At 42.1% G+C, this 19,451-nt stretch overlaps 1 protein-coding gene across 1 annotated transcript; it reads right to left on the reverse strand.

Annotated features, from left to right (window-relative positions):
- Positions 1-5,808: 5,808 nt before the first annotated feature.
- LOC138831635 (transmembrane epididymal protein 1A-like) lies at positions 5,809-7,511 on the reverse strand. Its single transcript, XM_070028683.1, has one exon. The coding sequence runs from the start codon at positions 7,410-7,412 to the stop codon at positions 6,525-6,527; it is 888 nt and encodes a 295-aa protein (XP_069884784.1). The 5' UTR covers positions 7,413-7,511; the 3' UTR covers positions 5,809-6,524.
- Positions 7,512-19,451: the final 11,940 nt, after the last annotated feature.

Genomic DNA, 19,451 nt, shown 5'->3' on the forward strand with positions numbered 1-19,451 from the left:
AAGGTCAACAGAGAGAGTTTGCTTAGAGAGGCCAGAGAGAAGGATGAGCAGAGAGAGCAAAGAAAGCCTGAATGTATGGAACCTCTGACCATTTACTATTGCATTGGCAGAAATTGTCCAGGTTTCTGTGAGTATTGGACCAGATTTGATTGCAGAGAGAGGGGGCAGGAGAGGGAGAGTGTCATTTTGGCTTTATGGAATCTTTCAGTAGAAGGGCATTGAGAGAATGTAGAAGACACCCCAAAGGAGTGTCCCAACTAGGGAGAGACTGATTGGATCCCATCGGTATATGAGGCAAAAAGAAAAAGTCCAGTGAGGATGTAGAGGGAGAAGAGTCCCATACAGAAGTAGAGGGTGTCTGTAAGGACATAGAGGGCATCTGTGGGGATGTAGAGGGGGAGTCCATGAGGACATAGAGGGAAGGAGGCAACTGATGGAAGGAGTTCCAGTCCATGGAGGTCCCCATGGCTGGGAGTCAAATTCTTGAATCCTTGAATGAGGAGAGACAGGCTAAAAGGCATAGAGGATCCCTCTGGTGTGGTGCCACATCAAGGAATGTGTATGTGGGGGTTGGGGGAGGGGAGGAGAGAGAGAGAGAGAAAGAGAAAGAGAGAGAGAGAGTAACAGAGGGCCCATGGATACCAGTCACTCACCACCAGATGTAGACAGGAGGCAGTGTGGTGGATATACAGCCACAATGGTGAAGGCAAGAGGTCCAAGGTGGGGTTCCTTTGGAAGTTCGCATCATAAAAGGGTCATCCAGGAGGCAGATTGACCCTCAGAGAGAGAAGCAGAGGGGATCTAGCAACTCCTAACACTACCCTCCCTGGTTTCTGCCCCAGATGCAAGGGTTGCTGACAGGAGACCACAACACAGTTCAGGCAGCAGAAAGTTTATTTGAGAAGCCAAACTTCCCAGGCTATACTCTGGGGCAGAGTGTAGAAGCCTGACTTCGTTGTTGGACAATTTTTTTAGGTAGGGCAAAAGCAAGTGTGGCTACATTAAATGAGGAAGTTGCCTGAGAGCCTGGGGTCTTTTCATTGATTCAAAGTCAGGTGATTGATAGTTATAGGTGATTACTGGTTTGGCACAGGTGATTTCTGGCAGGGTATATACTATCCTTCATGAAGAGAAAAGGGAAGGGGGAAGGAAGCTGTTCTCCTGGTAGGACTAACACTAAACAGATTCTTTCCTCCTTTTCCTTTCCTCATCCAGTGTGTTCTATGACTAGTAGAGACATAGGCACCTTTTGATACAGCTTGGGCAACACAATGAGGCAATGCAGGGTAGTTTCAGTAATGACTAGCTACACCCTCCCAAAGTCCTAGGGCCATCTTAGGGCAGGGAAAACAAAAGAAGGAATAGGAGGGTGGTTTGTTGGCTACTCCCTTTCTTGGGGCAATGCCAACCTTGGTTTCTATGCTAAAATAGGCTCTTAGCATTCCTTCTTTCTTTCTGCCTGCTCTTTGATAGTCTTACAAATGTTTCTCTTCCTTTTTCCAAGCAGAATCAGTACCTATCAGAGTGGCAGACTGAGCTCTCTTCCCTGTATTCTCTCCTGCTAGACATCACCCTTCTCCTTGGACCTGTCTTTTCTTCTAACTAAATTACTATTCCTGCTTTGCCTGATCATTTCCTCCTTCGAAGTTCCTATCTCTGCTTCTTTAGGACAATTTGATCCTCCAATAGCCTAGGGTTGTCATTTTCCAGTCATGCCACTGTTCTGTCTGTAATAAATCTTAGATTCCCAATCTTGGTGTCTTCACCTGTTGTATGAAACCTCTTGATTTATCTACTCCTTAATTACTATGTATGTCTTACTTACTATGTAAGGCCTTTGCCAAAAGGCCTTATCTTTCATATATGAGCATTACCATCTCCTCTTGTGATTGAAATAACTTATCACCATTTTAGCTCTCCCAGTCAGGAGTTACTTTTGGAATTAGGGAGATTTAAAAATACTTTTCAATATTTTATAAGGGATAAAAACATTAGTAATAGTTTTTCAATATAATTGATTGCTTGATTGATTGATTGCAGTTACCAAGGCTTGAACTCAGGGACTTTCTTCTAATTCTTGTGGGTTTTTTTTTTTTTTTTTTTGGTCATTCATGGGGCTTGAACTCTGGGCCTGAGTGCTGTCTCTCAGCTCTTCAGCTCAAGGCTAGCACTCTAAACTCAGGGACTTTCTTACTCCACTTGCCTGCTCATGGCTGGCACTCTATCACTTGAACCACCCTCAAATCTGCTGTGTGTGTGTGTGTGTGTGTGTGTGTGTGTGTGCCTGTGTGTCTGTGTGTGTGTATGTATGAGTGCGTACGTGTATGCACTGGTCCTGTGGCTTGAACTCAGGAGCTGAGTGCTGTCCTTGAGATTTTTGCTCAAGGCTAGCACTTTGCCACTTGAGCCATAGCTCCACTTGTGACTTTTTTGGTGCTTAAGTGGACATAAGAGTCTCCCATACTTTGCTTCCTGAGCTAGCTGTGAACTGTGATCCTCAGATTTCAGCCTTCTGAGTAGCTAGGATTACAAGCATGAGCCCCTAGCTCCCAACCAGGCTTTTTATTGCTATTACAGAGATGGTGTCTCTGGGAGTTTTCTGACCAGGATGATTTCAAACCTTGATCTTCCAGATCTCAGCCTCCTATTGAAATATGGATATTGGGTCTAAGTAACATCATCTTGCCCTCACCTCCATCCTGGCATCTTAGTAGATATTGGGGAGTTTTTACCCAGTTCCAAAAACCCTGGAGGTGAAGTAGGTCATTGTTTGAATTGCATATGTGTTGTGTTGTTTAGCTCCAGGAAAGTTTTGCCCCAGATAACTGCCCTTGATTGTCCCTGATTATTCCCCTAGATAGTTTGCTTCATTTATGTATAATATTTTTGTTTGGATTAGTTCCTCATTCCAATCATGTGGTTTTTGGCCTTATAAACTTTGTGTTAGTTACATTTGATACTGCAGCGACATGAGTCAACTTGCAGTTGCTGGCTTTGTAATAGACTCCTGATTCAACCTCTCAAAATGTGGCTTGCCTGTATCTTGCTGATTGAATTCCCATGTAACACTATGTAATTAAAATTACGGGTGTGAGCCAGCAGAGCCTCATTTAAACATTGTGTTTTTATCTTAAAAAATAACCATCACCTATCTACATATCCATCACTGTCTCTCAGTTGAGAGTACAACAGAAAAGGAGAAGTCTAGCTAGAATATAACTCAGGTTAGAGTGATCATGTTATAATATACACAGTATGACAATTTTATGTGACCTGGGCAAGGTCATAATACCCAGTTGTTTAATTGGTTTTGCATCAGTCTAGAGGTGCTGTGGAGGTATTTTAGATGTGATTAATATTTAAATCAGACTGTTAAGCACATTATCCTCTATAATCTGATGAGTTTCACAGGATCAGTTGAAGATTTAAAAAGAAAAGACTGAGATCCTGTGAGGAGAAAGGATTTCTGTTCTTAGATTTCTATTTCTTCCTGGATCTCTGTCACCAATTTACCCTGCAGATTTTTGACTTGCTATCTCCTGCTATTTATCTTCTACCTTTTTTATCTATTGACATCTATACTTCCATCTCAACAATCTTTTTGATCTTGAAAACCTTGTATACACTATGGGCTAGATATGCAGATACTATCCCTTGGCCCCCCACGAAGAGGTAAACATATATAAGACACTTCGACCTCCTCCTCTAACCATCTGTCTTCTGAACCCTGAATCCTTTCTCAAATTAGGTCTAGGCGCTGATAATGCTCACTTAAAATAGTTTGTTTTTGTGGTGTCTCCCACATGCCAGGTAAGCTTTGTTTTCTGAAGGATTATTCTACTTTATTGCTTTAGCAGGTGATTTTCAGTTAGCATGAATGTCATTAACACTTCCCAAGTTGAAGAAGGAAGAATGTTAAGAATATCCTCTAACAAAGAATGTTCCACTAACAAGAGAAAAGATGTGTTTATCAGAGGCATTCTGAAAGCTAAGTCTCTGGGGTGAAAGTAAGAGTTAGGTTCTATAAACTCTAAAGCTAATACAATTTGAAAGGCCCTCTTCAAGGGAAAAAGGAATACCAGGAAGTTCACTCTGAAATGAGAATTGTTTGATCACATGCGATCATGTGAATACTTTGCCTGGGCCTTTAACAGAAAGGGAGGCACCTTGAAGTTAAACTCCTTTAATCTCAAGGAAAATCTGGTTCTAAGCTTTTTGAGTGGGGATGGGCCTCACCTTAGGCTTTTGCTACACAAGAGACAGAAGCTGTGTCTGGCCTGGTTCCAGCTGTTTAGGGAAGATACTTTTCCTTCTTCCAAGATCCAGTCTCCTGCCACAGTCTTGCCAGAACTCCTCTCTGTGTCTCTCCATTGGCTTGTTGTTGTTGTTGCTGTTTGTTTGTTTGTTTTTTGTTGTTTTTTCTGAGTCTGGTCATGGGGCCTGAACTCTGGGCCTGGGCGCTGTCCCTCAGCTCTTCAGTTCAAGGCTAGCACTCTACCACTTGAGCCACAGCACCACTTCCGGCTTTTTTCTTTTTGTTTATGTGGCGCTGAGGAATCAAACCCAGGGTCTCAGGCATGCAAGGCAAGCGCTCTACCACTGAGCCACCTTCCCAGCCCCATTGGCTCGCTTTTTAATGCTAACCCCTTGCTTGTGTCTCCAGTGACCCCTGATCACATTTTGTAAATGCTTCTTTATAAGGCAATAAATAACATTACACCAGCATTCTTTTCAAATAATGGTGTACACATTCATCAAAACTCTCTGAAAACCTGAAGACTTAACTGTACTTGTGTGTGTGTGTGCGTGCGTGCGTGCATGTGTGTGTGTGTGTGTGTGTGTGTGTGTGTGTGTGTGTGTGTGTGTGTGTGTGTCCTGAGGCTTGAACTCAGGGCTTGGGCACTGTCCCTGAGCTTCTTTTGCTCAAGGCTAGCATTCTACCACTTGAGCTGCAGCTCTACGTCTGGCTTTTTCTCTGATTGAGTCAAGTTAACAGTCTCATGGACTTTCCTGCTCAGGCTGGCTTTGAACCATGATCCTTTCATCTCAGCCTCTTGAGTAGCTAGGATTATAGGCCATGACACCTGGCTTTTCACTATACCAACCTCCCTTCTTTACCTCTTTCTTCTTATTCTTCCTTACTTTCTGTGCTGGTACTGGGGCTTGAACTCAGAGCTTCAAGCTCTTACTTGGCTTTTTCACTTAGGGCTGGTGTTCTACCACTTGATCCATAGCTCCACTTCCAGCTTTTTGGTGATTAACTGAGATAAGAGTCTCACAAATTGATCTGTCTGAGCCAGCTTTTGTGAACCTTAGATCTCAGCCTCTTGAGTGTTGAGGATTATAAGTATGAGCCACCAGTACCTGGCTTCTTGAAGCTTTCTATTCTTTAATAAGATCAGTCTCTGCTGATTGATGGCTACCTTTCTCTATACCCTTGGCCAGCATCTCCTCTGTTCGTGCTGCCTCTTCAGACTTCCAAATGCTGGGTGTCTCCCCTTCATTTGAACTGATTCATTTGGCTTTCTCATTGTACTCAGGGTTGAGTCATGTTATGTGGTTTTCCTTCATTTATTTCAGTGAATTTACTAGTATCTCAATGAATGGCTGAAATTTTCTACAAATTCCATGGCATGGTATCTTCAACGATGAGTTCTTGCATCATCAGAATCCTGGGGGTGCTTGGCACCTCTCCCCCACCATTTCTTGGCCATTCTCCCTCTCTTCCTCCAGTTGACATCTGGCCTTTTCTTTGATCCTCAACCCTCCCTGCTCAGTCAGCAACACAGACATGATGTGTGCATTAGAGACTTTATTGACAGAGTTAGAACAATGAAGTTGTTTGGTACCACAGCAAGCAACCAGTCGTTTTTTAGAAATTATGTTTTAAAATCCTTTATATTTAAAATCATCCTCATTTCTTACAACCATATTTGGGAATTCCTTCCTGGCCTCTTTTCTCTTCTGATGTAAGCTCCTGGCTAATGTACTTGCCCTCTCCCTCCTTGTCACCCATCTCCTCATCCCTTTTCCTTCTCAGTAGACAGAGTAGCCTTTAAGATTAAAACAATAAAAAGTCATCTAAATTTCGTATGACTAAAACACAAGGAAATGAAGACATCATCTCACTACTATGCACAAATGGAACCATTCTCTTTCACATATTGAAACTCTTCAACTGTAGGCACACAAAGACACACTCACTCTGCTCTATTGACACTGATAGAACCTTCTCAGACCCTCAATTCATCTCCCCCAGTTCCTTGTTTCTTTCTTCTTCTTGGAACCCAAAGACTGTTGGAGAAAAGCACTAGCCTTTGTTTGACTGCAGCCACATGAATAAGTCACTAACCTGATGAAAACAGATAAAAAGTCATCCTTGAAGCTGGTATATGGCAACAAGTACCATAATTCCTGGGGTGGAAAGCTGCGCTGTAGATTCCAGAACACCTCTGTGCTATGCCTGTGCTGTGCACACCTGAAAGTCTCCTTCTGAGAGGCCTAGCACAAGGCAGTTTCTGTCTCTAGACACTTCTGTCCTGCAGTGTGGACTCTGGCCAGAGCTTCTCCAGCTCTTCACCAGTGGAGTCTGTAGGACACAGATGGTATCTGGCATCCGATGCTTCTTTCCAAGAGGAACAGTGATGGCAGCAGAGGCTGCAGAGGCCATAGATAGCAGCCAGTATGAGGCCTCCTAAGCCCAGGTGCCAGCAGAAGAAGGTGGTGAGGAAGGCCAGGTCCATGGGGTTGTCTCCTTGCCAGTGCTGTCCGGAAGGAGGCACATACAGCACCAAGCACAGCTGGAACATCCAGGTGCTGAGCACCAGCCCCATCCACACCTTAAACACCCAGAGCATGGGATTGTGAGGGACCCAGACTTCAATGCTGGACACCAGGCCTACCAGGAAAGTGGGGATCATGAATAGCACATGCACATGGATCTCCAACACGCTCTTGTTCTCAATGTGGGTGTACATCAACAGCACTACCACATAGAAAGCCAGGGCCTCGGCAGCTCGTTCCAGCTTCATATTCTGCTGGGCCAGCCACTTCTGGCTCACGGTATTTACCACAGCACTGAGCAGAAAGAACCCATACATCGTGACATGCTGCCAGTTGTCCTTGAACACAAATGGCCGCTTAGGGTTCTCCCAGTCTATCATCTGCAGTCGGTTTGTCCCTGGGGGATAATAAAACTCACCTAAGATGCCAGTGACACAGGCGATCATCTTTATTGCTTCCTCCAATGGTACCTGCTGCCACAGCTTAAGTCTTCGCTTCTCCCTGGGGAGCAGGGATGGCTTGCAGAGCTGCTGTCCCCGTAGTAGAGCCAGAGATATCAGCACTGAATGGTAGAGTGAGAAGAAGAGGAAAAATGTGCCTGGCAGAAGGTGACCTTCCAGCGTTCCCATGGCTCCTCCGTGTGTGTCTCCAATAATGAGATGAGAGCTGGTAGATGAGAAGTCCCTTCACTGGCTGTTTTTACAAACCTCTCTGAGCATCTGAATCCCCAGGAGTCTAACTTTGCTTTCCCTGGCATTGGCGACACCTGTGCCACTCCCAGGGTGGAACCTGTGGAAGAAATGTGATGATTTAGTCATCACAACTGAAATCTCCTTGGCTGTGACCTCAGCAGGCATCTGGCTGCAGATGATGCTTTGTCCCAACCTCTGGCCTGGGCTGCAGCCCTGTATGGAGGGAGGAAGGGGGTGGGGGTGGGAAGACTAACTCTGGCACTAACTGTTGGAGACAGGTGTGTTATCTATTTTTTCTCACAACAACTCTATGAAGGAGGTTTGTTGAAACAGATTTGACAAGTGACATGAAGCTTAGGGGAGCAATAGGACCTACACAAGATAGTATATTTCTAGCAGCAGATACAGCAGAACTGGAGCACGAACCCAGGTCTTATTACATAGTTCAGTGTTCACAGCATAAGGATTGAAATTCAGCTCCCACATTTGCAGTTTCTGTGACTATGGGCAAGGTAGGGTTACTTATTCTGTCTTCTTTTTTTCCTACTGGGTGCTTGCTGGTGGCTCACACCTGTAATGCTAGCTACTCAGGAAGCTGACAACTGAGGATTGTGGTTCAAAGCCAGCTTGAGCAGGAAAGTCTCCAAGACTTATCTCCAATTAACCACAAAACAAAAGCTGGGAGGGGAGCTACGGCTCAAGTAGTAGAGCACCAGCTTTGAGTGAAAAAGCTGAGATAAGAGCTAAAGTTCTGAGTTCAAGCTCCAGTACACACACACACACACACACACACACACACACACACACACACACACACACACACACACACACACACACACGTGAAAAACAAAACCGCTTCTTTACTATAGAATGGGCATAATGATTTCTTCATAAGTTTTATTGTGAAGATTCAATAGGATAATATAGGTCTAGTGTCTGATATACAGCAAATATTAAGCAAATGGTACTGATTGTTAATAAGTTGACTTTTATTTGGCAGTATTGAAGTTTGAACTCCAGATTTTGAGCTTGAAAATGTCTTGCCAGAAATTCAAACTCTGAGCTGTATCTCCAAGCTTCTTGTTTGTGATGGTTAATTTTGAGATAGAGTCATGCTTCCTGCCCAGATATATATCTGAATTGTGACCCACATGTATTATTAAACTTCCTGTTGTAGCTAGGATAATAGCATATGTCATTACACCCACTTTCAATCAAAACCAGGGTCTCTTGAAGTTTTATGCCTGGACTGGCTTCAAACTGCAATCCCATTCTCAAAGTAGCTAGAATAACTTCCTTCCTTCCTTCCTTTCTTCCTTCCTTCCTTTCTTCCTTCCTTCCTTCCTTCCTTTCTTCCTTTCTTCTTTCTTTCTTTTCTTTTTTCTTTTTTGTTTTTTCTTTTCTTTCTTTCTTTCTTCTTCTTTTTCTTCCTTTCCTTCTTTGTTTCTTCTTTAATTTTCTCTCTGTCTTTCTGTCTCTCTTGTGCTGTACTAGGGCACAAACTCAGAGTCTTATGCTCTTATTTGGCTTTTACTGCTCGAGGCTCTACCACTTGGGCCACAGCTCTACTTTTAGCTTTTTTGCTGATTAACTGGCAGCTTTGAATCATAGGTTCTCAGATCTGTCTTCTGAGTAGCTAGGACTACAGGTATGAGCCACCAGCACCTAACTAGGATAACTTTACTTTAGTTATTACTATAATTCCTTGCTAAATTACTGTAGTCCTGAATACCTTACTTATTTCTATGAATGATGCCAAAGTACATTTTATATTTTTGAAAGTTTTGGTCAAGAAAAATGAAATATTGCATTTATTTATTAAATTATAGTTTAAAACAAAATTTTCCAAAAAGAAAATATACTGCAAAAATTTCCCCTTGTATAACAACAAGGTAGTAGACTCCTGACCATGTAAAGATCTCTTAAAAGACAAGCAAAAGTGCCAGGTGCCAGTGGCTCATGCCTATAATCCTAGCTATTGAGGAGGCTAAAATCTGAGAATTGCGATTTGAGCCAGCCCAATCAGGAAAGTCCATGAGACTCTCAATTTTCAGTTATCCACCAAAAAGCCAGGTGTGGGATCTGTGGCTCAAGTGGTAGAGCACTGGCCTTGAGAGAAAAAGTTAAGTGACAGCACCCCAGCCCTGAGTTTTAGCCCCAGTACCAACATTTTTTTAAAAAGACACTTCACCAGAAAACTGAGTAAAGGATATAAAAAATGTATTACTACCAAGAAAACCTACAGGTGCCTAAAAACACATGAAATTCAAGACATTAAGCTATCCAGGTGACAACTCTCCCATGATACTCATTGCAAAATTGTTGTTTGTGACTCTCTAAACTTCATGTGTTGAAACTTCAATCCCTCATATGAAGATATTGGAGGTGGGGCACCTGGGAGACAATTACACTTAGGTAAGGTCATAAAGGTGAAGCAATGATGATACAGGCATTGTAAGAAGAGGAAGGCAGAGACTATCTATGAACTAGCACTGAAGAAACACTGAAAACACAAGACAAGGGAGTCACCTGCAACTTGGAAGACAACCCTGACCAGACCCTAGCCAGCCTGGGTTCAGACTGGTCTCAAACATACAGCCTCCAGAACTAGGAGAAATAAACATCTGTTCTGTAAGACACCCATTCCATGATAGTTGTAACAGTCAAGCTGAGGACAGAATTGGGGAACTATGAAGTTGAATATTGTTGTAACAAATGCCTAAAACAGTGGAAGTAACTTTGGAACTGGGTAATTGGGTGAAGGTTGTTACAGTGTTGAGGGGCCTGCTAGAGAAAGATGTCATTGCTGTGAACTTTTTTTTCTCCATTTTGACATGTCCATTTATGTATATAATTCATCTTGATCAGAGACATCCCATTCGTCAGTCTTAGCAAGTTTCCTTATCATTTTCATGCATGTACATAAAACATTTTGACTAGGTTTTCCCTCCTTTCCTTCTCTATGTCCCCCCTCATCCCACTAGGACCTATACCCAAGACATGTTTCAATTTCCTAATATTCATTTTTTGTTAAAGTACATACTAGTTGTTCAAAGGGGTTTCACCATAGTATCACACACACACACACACACACACACACACACACACACACACACACACACACACACACACACACACACATCCTGTATTATTTATGTGAATCCTTATACTTTAGGTTTAACATCTACATATGAGCGAAAACGGGGGATATGAGTCCTTCTGAACCTGGCTTACTTTGTTTTAATCTGGTGGCTTCCAGATCCATCTATCATTTCCCTGCAAATGACATAATTTCATTATTCTTTATGGTTGAATAATATTCATCTGGAATATTCCATTTCAAAATTTCTTTTTTTTTTTTTTTTTGGTCTGGTCGTGGGGCCTGAACTCTGGGCTCGGGCGTTGTCCCTCAGCTCTTCAGCTCAAGGCTAGCGCTCTACCACTTGAGCCACAGTGCCACTTCTGGCTTTTTTTTTTCTTATGCGGTGCTGAGGAATCGAACCCAGGGCCTCTGGCATGCAAGGCAAGCGCTCTACCACTGAGCCACCTTCCCAGCCCTCCATTTTAAAATGTCTTGATCCAACCATCAGTAGGGTATTTGGGCTGTTTCCATAGCTTGGCTATTGTGAATAGTGCTGTGTGAAACATGGTGGTACAGCTGCCTCTGTTATACATTCCTTCAGATACATACCCAATAGTGGCATTGCTGGATTATAAAGTAGTTCTGTTTTTCAGGTTTATGAGGAACCTTCAAACTGATTTTTATCGTGATTGTACTAGTTTACAGTCCTGCCAACAGTCTATGAAGGTGCTGTTCCCTCATATCCTGATTAATGTTTATTGTAGTTTGTTGCAAACTGACTAAAAAGTGTGTGTGTGTGTGTGTGTGTGTGTGTGTGTGTGTGTGTGTGTGTGTGTGTTAGTGAGGGTTAAAATGAAGGCCTTATGTATGGTAGGCCAAACTGACTTTTTAACTGATAAGGTCTCAGAGAAGAAAGAGCTGTGGAGAAAGCTTTCATCATCTTAGAAAACACACAAATAATTATGACCCAAATGTTGGTAGAAAGTTTGGATGGCAAAGACCATACTGGGGAGGACTTTGACAGATCACTCAGCAATGGAGGAAAGGCCATCTTGATTATAAAGCAGCCCTAAACGTGGCCAAATCTTGCTCATGTTCCAGGTACAACTTGTAAATGACAAAACTGGATGTTTAGATGAGGAAATGTCTGAGTGAAGTGTTAGCAAGAGTAACTTTATTTCTCTTCATTGCTTCATAGTAAAATAGGAGATAAGCGATAGGGAGAAAGAATTGCTAAACAGAAAGGAACCAGAATTTACAGATTGGTAAAATCCACGTTTTGAAAAATAAGAAAGCAAGTTCTGAAGAAAACAAAGGCTTAAGGCTGTGTCCCAATAACCCTTTGAAGCAGAGATAACATGGATGTGGACCACAGATCTAGTAAGTAACCCTTCAGAAATATTGCCAGCCTGAGCTGAGGGGAACACACGTGATATGAAATGATGTAATGCTGTTTGACTACTTAGGTCTGACAGGAGCTGGTCATGGAGTTCTTTGGCTATAAGACAAAGGACAGCAAGTCTCCTACAAGTGATTCCAGAATCCGTAGGGTTATGTCCTTGATTTTACAAGGATTTCATATTCTGTAGCCCAGGCTAGTCAGAACCCTCTTACCTCCATCTCTCTCCTTCTTCCAAGTGGGTACCACCACATTTGGTGAATCACTTTGTTTGTTTGGTAGTACTGGAATTTGAACTCAGGGCCTCAAACTTGTAGTAGAGCAGGTACTCTACTATAAGTCATACCTCCAGTCTTTTTTTTTTTTAACTAAAGTTATTTTTCAAGTAGGGTCTCAATTTTTTGCCTGGACCAGACTAGACAACAATCTTCTTACTTGTACCTCCTATATAGCTGGAATCACAGCAGATATATTTATTGAGGTGGTGTTTCAATAACTTTTTGTCTAGGCTAGCCTTGAATTATAATCCTCCCAGTCTTCCTCTGGAACAATAGACTTGAGCCAGCTTGCCTGGCTGGTTTATCGATTTTAACAGGTTAGATTGCAGCTGTCCAGAGCCTGAAGCTGTGACACTATGCCAGCCTTGAAAACTCTTAGAGATCACCTCTCCTCCTCCTGTGGGTCAAGAGGACAGAGCATGTAATCAGGGAGCAGGAGTCATTAGCCTTAATATACAGTAGTATTTGCCTTACCAGTTTTTTTTTGTTTTTGTTTTTGTTTTTGTCGGTTGTGGGGCTTGAACTCTGGGCCTGAGCACTGTCTCTCAGCTCTTCAGCTGAGGTTAGAGCTCTACCACTTGAGCCACAGCACCACTTCCGCCTTACCAGTTTTGAACTTGCTTGGGACCTGTTCCTTTCTTCTCTGAGTTCTCCATTTTAGAATGGGAATGTTTATCTTATTTCTCACCATTGTATTGTGGAGGTATACACAGGCTATAGCTGTTGAGGAATTTTGCCTCAGAATGAATCCTATTCCCGGTTTCTTCCATATTCCGATTTAGATAATATTTAGGTGAAGAGATGCTGTCATGACTTAAGACTTGCACAGCTATTGGGATGGAACAAATGTATTTTCCATTTAAGAAAGACAAAACTGTGAGCACAAAAACAAAACAACACTGTGAGCAATCAGAGGAAGAATATTATGATCTGGAAATCCAAGTTGAAGCTCCATTACCTGACATGATGGCATCAGGAGGATAAGGTCTTTGGGAAGTAATTGGGTCTGGAGCAGGTAATAAGGGTGTGGTTCAGTGATGAGATTAACTCTCTTCTTAGAAGAACTTCGAGAGCCACCTCCCCAGATTTTGCACGAGGACACAGTGTGAAGACAGGACTTTTCCCAGGAGCCCCATCTCCTGTCCTAAGTATCTGTTGTTGAAGCCATCAAGCTGTGAGTTATTTAAGAGTATGTTATTCAATTATCTCAAAATTATGTTTTTTCCAGTTTTCCTTCTGTGTTGATTCATTATTCATCCCATTATAGTTACAAAGGATATTTTATGTAACATCTACCATCTGAGATACATTGAGACAATTTGATTAGTGATCTTACCCAGTAAATCTTTGACCATGTCCCCAATATACTTAAGAAGAATATGCTGTTGTTAGGTAGTGTTCTAGGTTTGTCTGCAAAAGATAGTTGGTTTATTGTGTTGTGTCCTTTATTTCCTTAATTACCTTCTCTCTGACTACTGGTTGTTCTCTTACTGAGTGAGGGTACTAAAGTATTCAACTATTATTTTATACCTATTTCTTAATTCTGTCAATTTTTGCTTCATGTATTTTGAGAGTCTGATTTTAGATAAGCAAACATTTATAATTATTACATCTTGCTATATCAAAACTTTTAATAATATATAATATGCTTCTTCTGCCCTTCCTGGGCTGAAGTGATTGATTCAGGGCTGAGACTGAAGTTCCCAACCACTCTGGCTAGTATTCATCATCTCTTGATGTGTAACACCAGCAAACTTCATTAGGCCTATAGAAAGAGTCATTTCTCTTTCATTCTCTCTCTCCTTCTCCCTCTCTCTCCCTCTCTTTCCCTCTCTCTGCCCCTATCTCTCCCCTCTCTCTCTTGCTTTCTCTCTCTCCTTGAGACAAGGTTTTACTATGAAGTCATAGTGGCCTAAATCCCTCAATTTACCTTCCTCAGTCTTCAGAGTTGTTGGAACTAGATTACAGGTGAGTCATCACCTGGATTTTTTTTTTTTTTTTTTTGGGTCCGGTCGTGGGCCTGAACTCTAGGCCTGGGCGCTGTCCCTCAGCTCTTCAGCTCAAGGCTCTACCACTTGAGCCACAGCGCCACTTCCGGCTTTTTTCTTTTTGCTTATGTGGTGCTGAGGAATCGAACCCAGGGCCTCATGCATGCGAGGCAAGCACTCTATCACTGAGCCACCTTCCCAGCCCCCTGGCATTTTTTTAATGAAATATTTTACCTTTTTATCTTATTCAGAATAGAAAAGGAACTGGGTACTCAAGTACTTCTAGGTACTCAGGAGGCTGAGATCTGAGGATCACAGTTCAAAACCAGCCTGGGCAGGGAAGTCCATGAGACTCTCATCTTCAATTAACAATTAACCACTAGAAAACCAGAAGTGGAGCTGTGGCTCAAGTGGTAGAGTGCTAACCTTAAGCTGAAGAGCTTAGAGACAGTGCCCAGTCCCAGAGTTCAAGTCCCACGACCGACAAAAGAAGAAGAAGAAGAAGAGGAGGAGGAAGAGGAGGAAAGGAAGCCAATTGAGTTTTTTTTTAATGATGTTTATTTTTCAAGAAGAAGTTATTTTAGAGGAAAACAATTTATGAGTCAGAAAACATCAGATTGAAAAAAGTTCAATGTTCTGGGGAACATTATTTCATTGGTTGTAGTTCAAAAGCTCTTTTTGTTGTGATTCGGAATAGAGGTTTCTTTTCTACAGTTCTTGAGGCTGGGAAGTCCAACTAAGGTGTTGGCATTGACCAGGGTCTTTTTTTTTTTTTTTGCCACATCTTCATACATGGTGGAAGATGGAAAGACAAGAAAGAAATGAATGCTGTGCCTTCACATAGTGAAGAGTGAAGGGGGAGCAAGAACTAACTCCCTTCATGGTTACCCTTTATTTATATAAGGGTATTTTGATTGCCTGCACAAAGGGAGAGCCTTCAACATAAACATTCATTCTCTCTCTCTCTCTCTTTCTCTCTCTCTCTCTCTTTCTCTCCCCCCCCCACTGGGGTTTGAACACAGGGCCTTACTCTAACTCAGCCGACGGCCTATGTGAACCATACCTCCAGCCTAACTTTTTACCTGTTATTTTTGGAGATAGAATCTCATGGACCTTTCAACTAGGACTGGATTTGAACTGTGGTCCTCTGGATCTCAGTTTCCTGAGTAGCTAGGATTCCAGTCATGAGCCACCAGTATATGGCTTCAGTATAAATATATCTTAATGGCAGTGCCTCTGAATACAGTCATTGTTAACACCTGAGTTTCACAAAGTACATATTCAAGTCACAGCACCAGTAATTTGCCCAGAACTGGATTGTATTTATCATCATCATGAACCTAGACACACCAGGGAATAAGGCAGTAAATCATTTGTTTTTCCTTATTTATATTTTTCTCTAGGACTTCTCTTTAGGGCCCCTTTCTGGATGGAGAGTTTTGCTACTTTAATGGCTTTCCTTTGCACTTGCAAATAAATTTTACCCTGTTTACCTTATTAAAAAAAAACACAATTAGCAATATTATTTAACACACGGAAAGAAATGTGGTAATTTCTAGATGGTAGTTTTATTAGAAATATTTGTTGATGTCTCCATATTTTTGTGTTTTTCAAATTTTCTATGCTATGTTTGCTTCAGTGTAAAATTATCAATATGAAATACTTTGTGTAAGTTCTCAGTCATCAAAGCATGTCTTTGTGTGTATTTATATATATGTTTATGCATATAATTATTAATATACATGGCCATGTAACACTGACAACTTTTTTTTAAAGACAGAGTCTTGCTACATTATCCAGGCTGGTCTTGAACTCCCTCTTGTAGTTTGAGGCTGGCCTCAAACTCACCATCCTCCTGTCCCAACCTCTTGTGCACTACCTCACTTGGCTGATAATTTTGAAAGCACAAAGACATCGGGCACAGGTGGCTCACACCTGAAATCCAGCTACTCAGGTGGCTGAGATCTGAGAATGGCAGTTTGAAGCCAGCTTGGGGAGGAAAAGTCTGTAAGACTCATCTACAATGAACAGAAACCAGAAATGAAGCTGGCGCTCAAGTGGTAGAGCACCAACTTTGAGCAAAAAAGCTCAGGGATGGTGCCTAGGCCCTGAGTTCAAGACCTAGGACATGCCCCTCCTCCCCCACAAAAGCACAAAGACAAGTGAAAAAAGTAATATGCAAAGAAGTGCCAACTTAGAATGAAGAAATGTTACTTGTCTTGCTTGTTTCCAGGGTTTAATAAAACAAGTAAATAAAACATGTCTTTCTAATTCCATTCATATTCCTCTCTTCTTCTGTTAGGTGAACCGACATCACAATTCTGTGTGCAGCTTTCCTGTCATTCTGTCCTTTTCTATCCAGCTAGTGAGTTCTGTGCATTGCCAGTATGATACTGGACATGCCTCAGTTAGATCCCCTGAAAGTAAAGTTCCTTTGTAATGAAGTCAGTGCTGTTCAATAAAAAGGGGGAGGGGATTTAAGAATCAAGCAAAAATACACTTGATGAGAACCATATGTATGTATGGACATATTCCAACGAAGTAGGGGAGTGCACAGATGTGCTGGTCTTAAATTCCTCCCAATTCCTATTTTGTCTGCAAAGGCAAATAAGGCTGACCCTTAATCAACCTTCTTACTCTCAAAGTGGCGGTGAGTCCTCAGTGTCTCTCTCTCCATCCCCCCAGTTGGTGTTACCGATCATCTGCTATTATTATTAGAAATGGTTTCTGATAATAATCACGGATACTTGTTGTGTGATGGATTAATCTTTAGCAGATGAGTTTCGGTCACTGTGATATCTCCATCAGTCAGGTTAAGCCTCTTATCTCCAGCTGGAGGAGAAAGCACTCTCTACCCTGCCTTAATTACAGATAAAGAAATTGTAGAGCTGGGTACTGGTGGCTCACACCTATAATCCTAGCTACTCAGGAGGCTGAAATCTGAGGTTCATGGTTTGAAGCCACCCAGGCAGGAAAATCCATGAGACTCCTGTCTCCAATTAACCACCAAAGGGCCTGAAGTGGAGCTGTGGCTCAAGTGGTAGAGTGCTAGCCTTCAGTGAAAATGTTTAGGGACAGTGTCCAGACGCTGTACCAGAACACACAGAAGGAAGAAGGAAAGAGAGAGTGAGAGAGAAAGAGAGAGAGGGAGGGAGAGAGGGAAAGAGGGAGAGAGAGAGGAAGGAAGGAAGGAAGGAAGGAAGGAAGAAAGGAAGGAAGGAAGAAAGGAAGGAAGAAAGAAAGAGAAAATAAATTGTTGTAAGTATTGACCAGCAGGTTTTGAGCTATATTTTTGAGGGACAGTAAATAAAGCAAATCTGACTTAGACCTTCTAACTCTGTTGTTTTCAAGGCTGATCTTAGAATCATTAGGAGCTTTAATATATGTATATATGTATTGTGTATATCTATATATAAAACACCAGTGCTTGAGTCTTGCCCTCTCACCCCTCTGAATTCTAATTCCATTGGTCTAGATTTGGGCTTGGATATTCATGCTCTTTAAGCTTCCCTTGAAGTCACAAAAGGCCCAATACTATCTAATTCCTTTTATATAAGGTACCTAGTCAAATTCATAGAAATATAAAATAGAATGGAGATTTCCAAGTGTTTAGGAGAGGGGGATAAGACATTATTGTGTAACAGGTTCAGAATTTCCACTTATGAAAATGGATGAGTTCTGGAGATGGATGGCAGAGATAGCTTCTCAACCCTGTACTTAATGTCACGGAATGTGTACCTGCTCCATATTATGTCACATACACACATTTTACCACAATTTAAAAAAGTGGTAAAATATGTGTATGTGAACAAACTGTTTAAATAGGGTCACAGGTGGACCCATTACAGCAATGGGATGTACAAGACTTTATGTCGAAAAATGAACTTTACAACTTTGGTGGGGTGGGGGTGGGGTGGGGTGGTGGTGGTGGTGGTGGTAGTGGAGTGTGGGTGTTGGGGGTGGAGATGGAAAGGGATGGGAAGGGGAAACAAAGGAGGAGGTAACAATGCTTGATAAGAAATGTACTCACTATCTTGCCCATGTAATTGTAACCCCTCTGTATGGTATTTCCACAATAATATATATATATATATATATATATATATATATATATAATTTTTTTTAAAAGTGAAGCCGGGTGCTGGTGGCTCACACCTGTAATCCTAGCTACTCAGGAGGCTGAGATCTGAGGATCGAGGTTCAAAGCCAGCCCAGGCAGGAAAGTTCATGAGACTCTTATCTCCAATAAACCACTAGAAAACTGGAAGTAGGGCTGTGGCTCAATCAATAGAGAGCTTTCCGTGAGCTGAAGAGCTCAGGGACAGCGGCCAAGCCCAGAGTTCAAGTCCCACTACCAAACAAAAAACAAACAAACAAACAAAAAGTGAAGAATGAGCTGGGTGTCCCTGGCTCACACCAGTAATCCTAGCTACTTAGGAGACTGAGATCTGACCTGAGATCTGAGATCTGATCTGATCTGAGATCATGGTTCAAAGCCAGCCCAGGCAGGAAAACCTGTGAGACTCTTTTTTTATTTTTTGGGGGGGTGGTCCGGTCATGGGGCCTGAACTCTAGGCCTGGGCGCTGTCCCTCAGCTCTTCAGCTCAAGGCTAGCACTCTACCACTTGAGCCACAGCGCCACTTCCGGCTTTTTTCTTTTTGCTTATGTGGTGCTGAGGAATCGAACCCAGGGCCTCATGCAGGCAAGGCAAGTACTCTACCACTGAGCCACCTTCCCAGCCCATGTGAGACTCTTATCTCCAATTAACCACTAAAAAGCCAGAAGTGATGATGTGGTTCAAATGGAGCACCAGCCTTGAACAAAAAAGCTAAGGGATAGTACCCAGACTCTGACTTCAAGCCCCAGTAGCAGCACAAAAAAATTAAACAATAATAAATAAATATAGAAAATAATATAGAAATATAAATATAGAAAAAATAAATATAGAAAACAAGTAAAAGGCAAGCAGCCTTTGGTAATTCTATTGTGAAACTCTTTTTGCAGTTTACCCCACCCGAGGTTGCTCTGCTTTCTTGCTTGAGTTGGCTCCCTGCTCCCCTGGGAGGATCAGCTGTCTGTTTTTCTGGTTTCAACTTTTATGGTTACTGGGGAGTTCACTATTTCTTGACTATTTGGTTTGTCTCCTGCCCAGTTCTGGTCTTAAAAAAATCTTCTCCATGCCCTCTTAAAGCAATTCTGCCTCTCGTACCAATATTCCAGAAGAGGTG

The sequence above is a fragment of the Dipodomys merriami genome, unplaced genomic scaffold (assembly GCF_024711535.1).
Source record: "Dipodomys merriami isolate MVZ:Mamm:240054 unplaced genomic scaffold, mDipMer1.0.p SCAF_2, whole genome shotgun sequence".
In the NCBI taxonomy this organism is placed as follows: Eukaryota; Metazoa; Chordata; class Mammalia; order Rodentia; family Heteromyidae; genus Dipodomys; species Dipodomys merriami.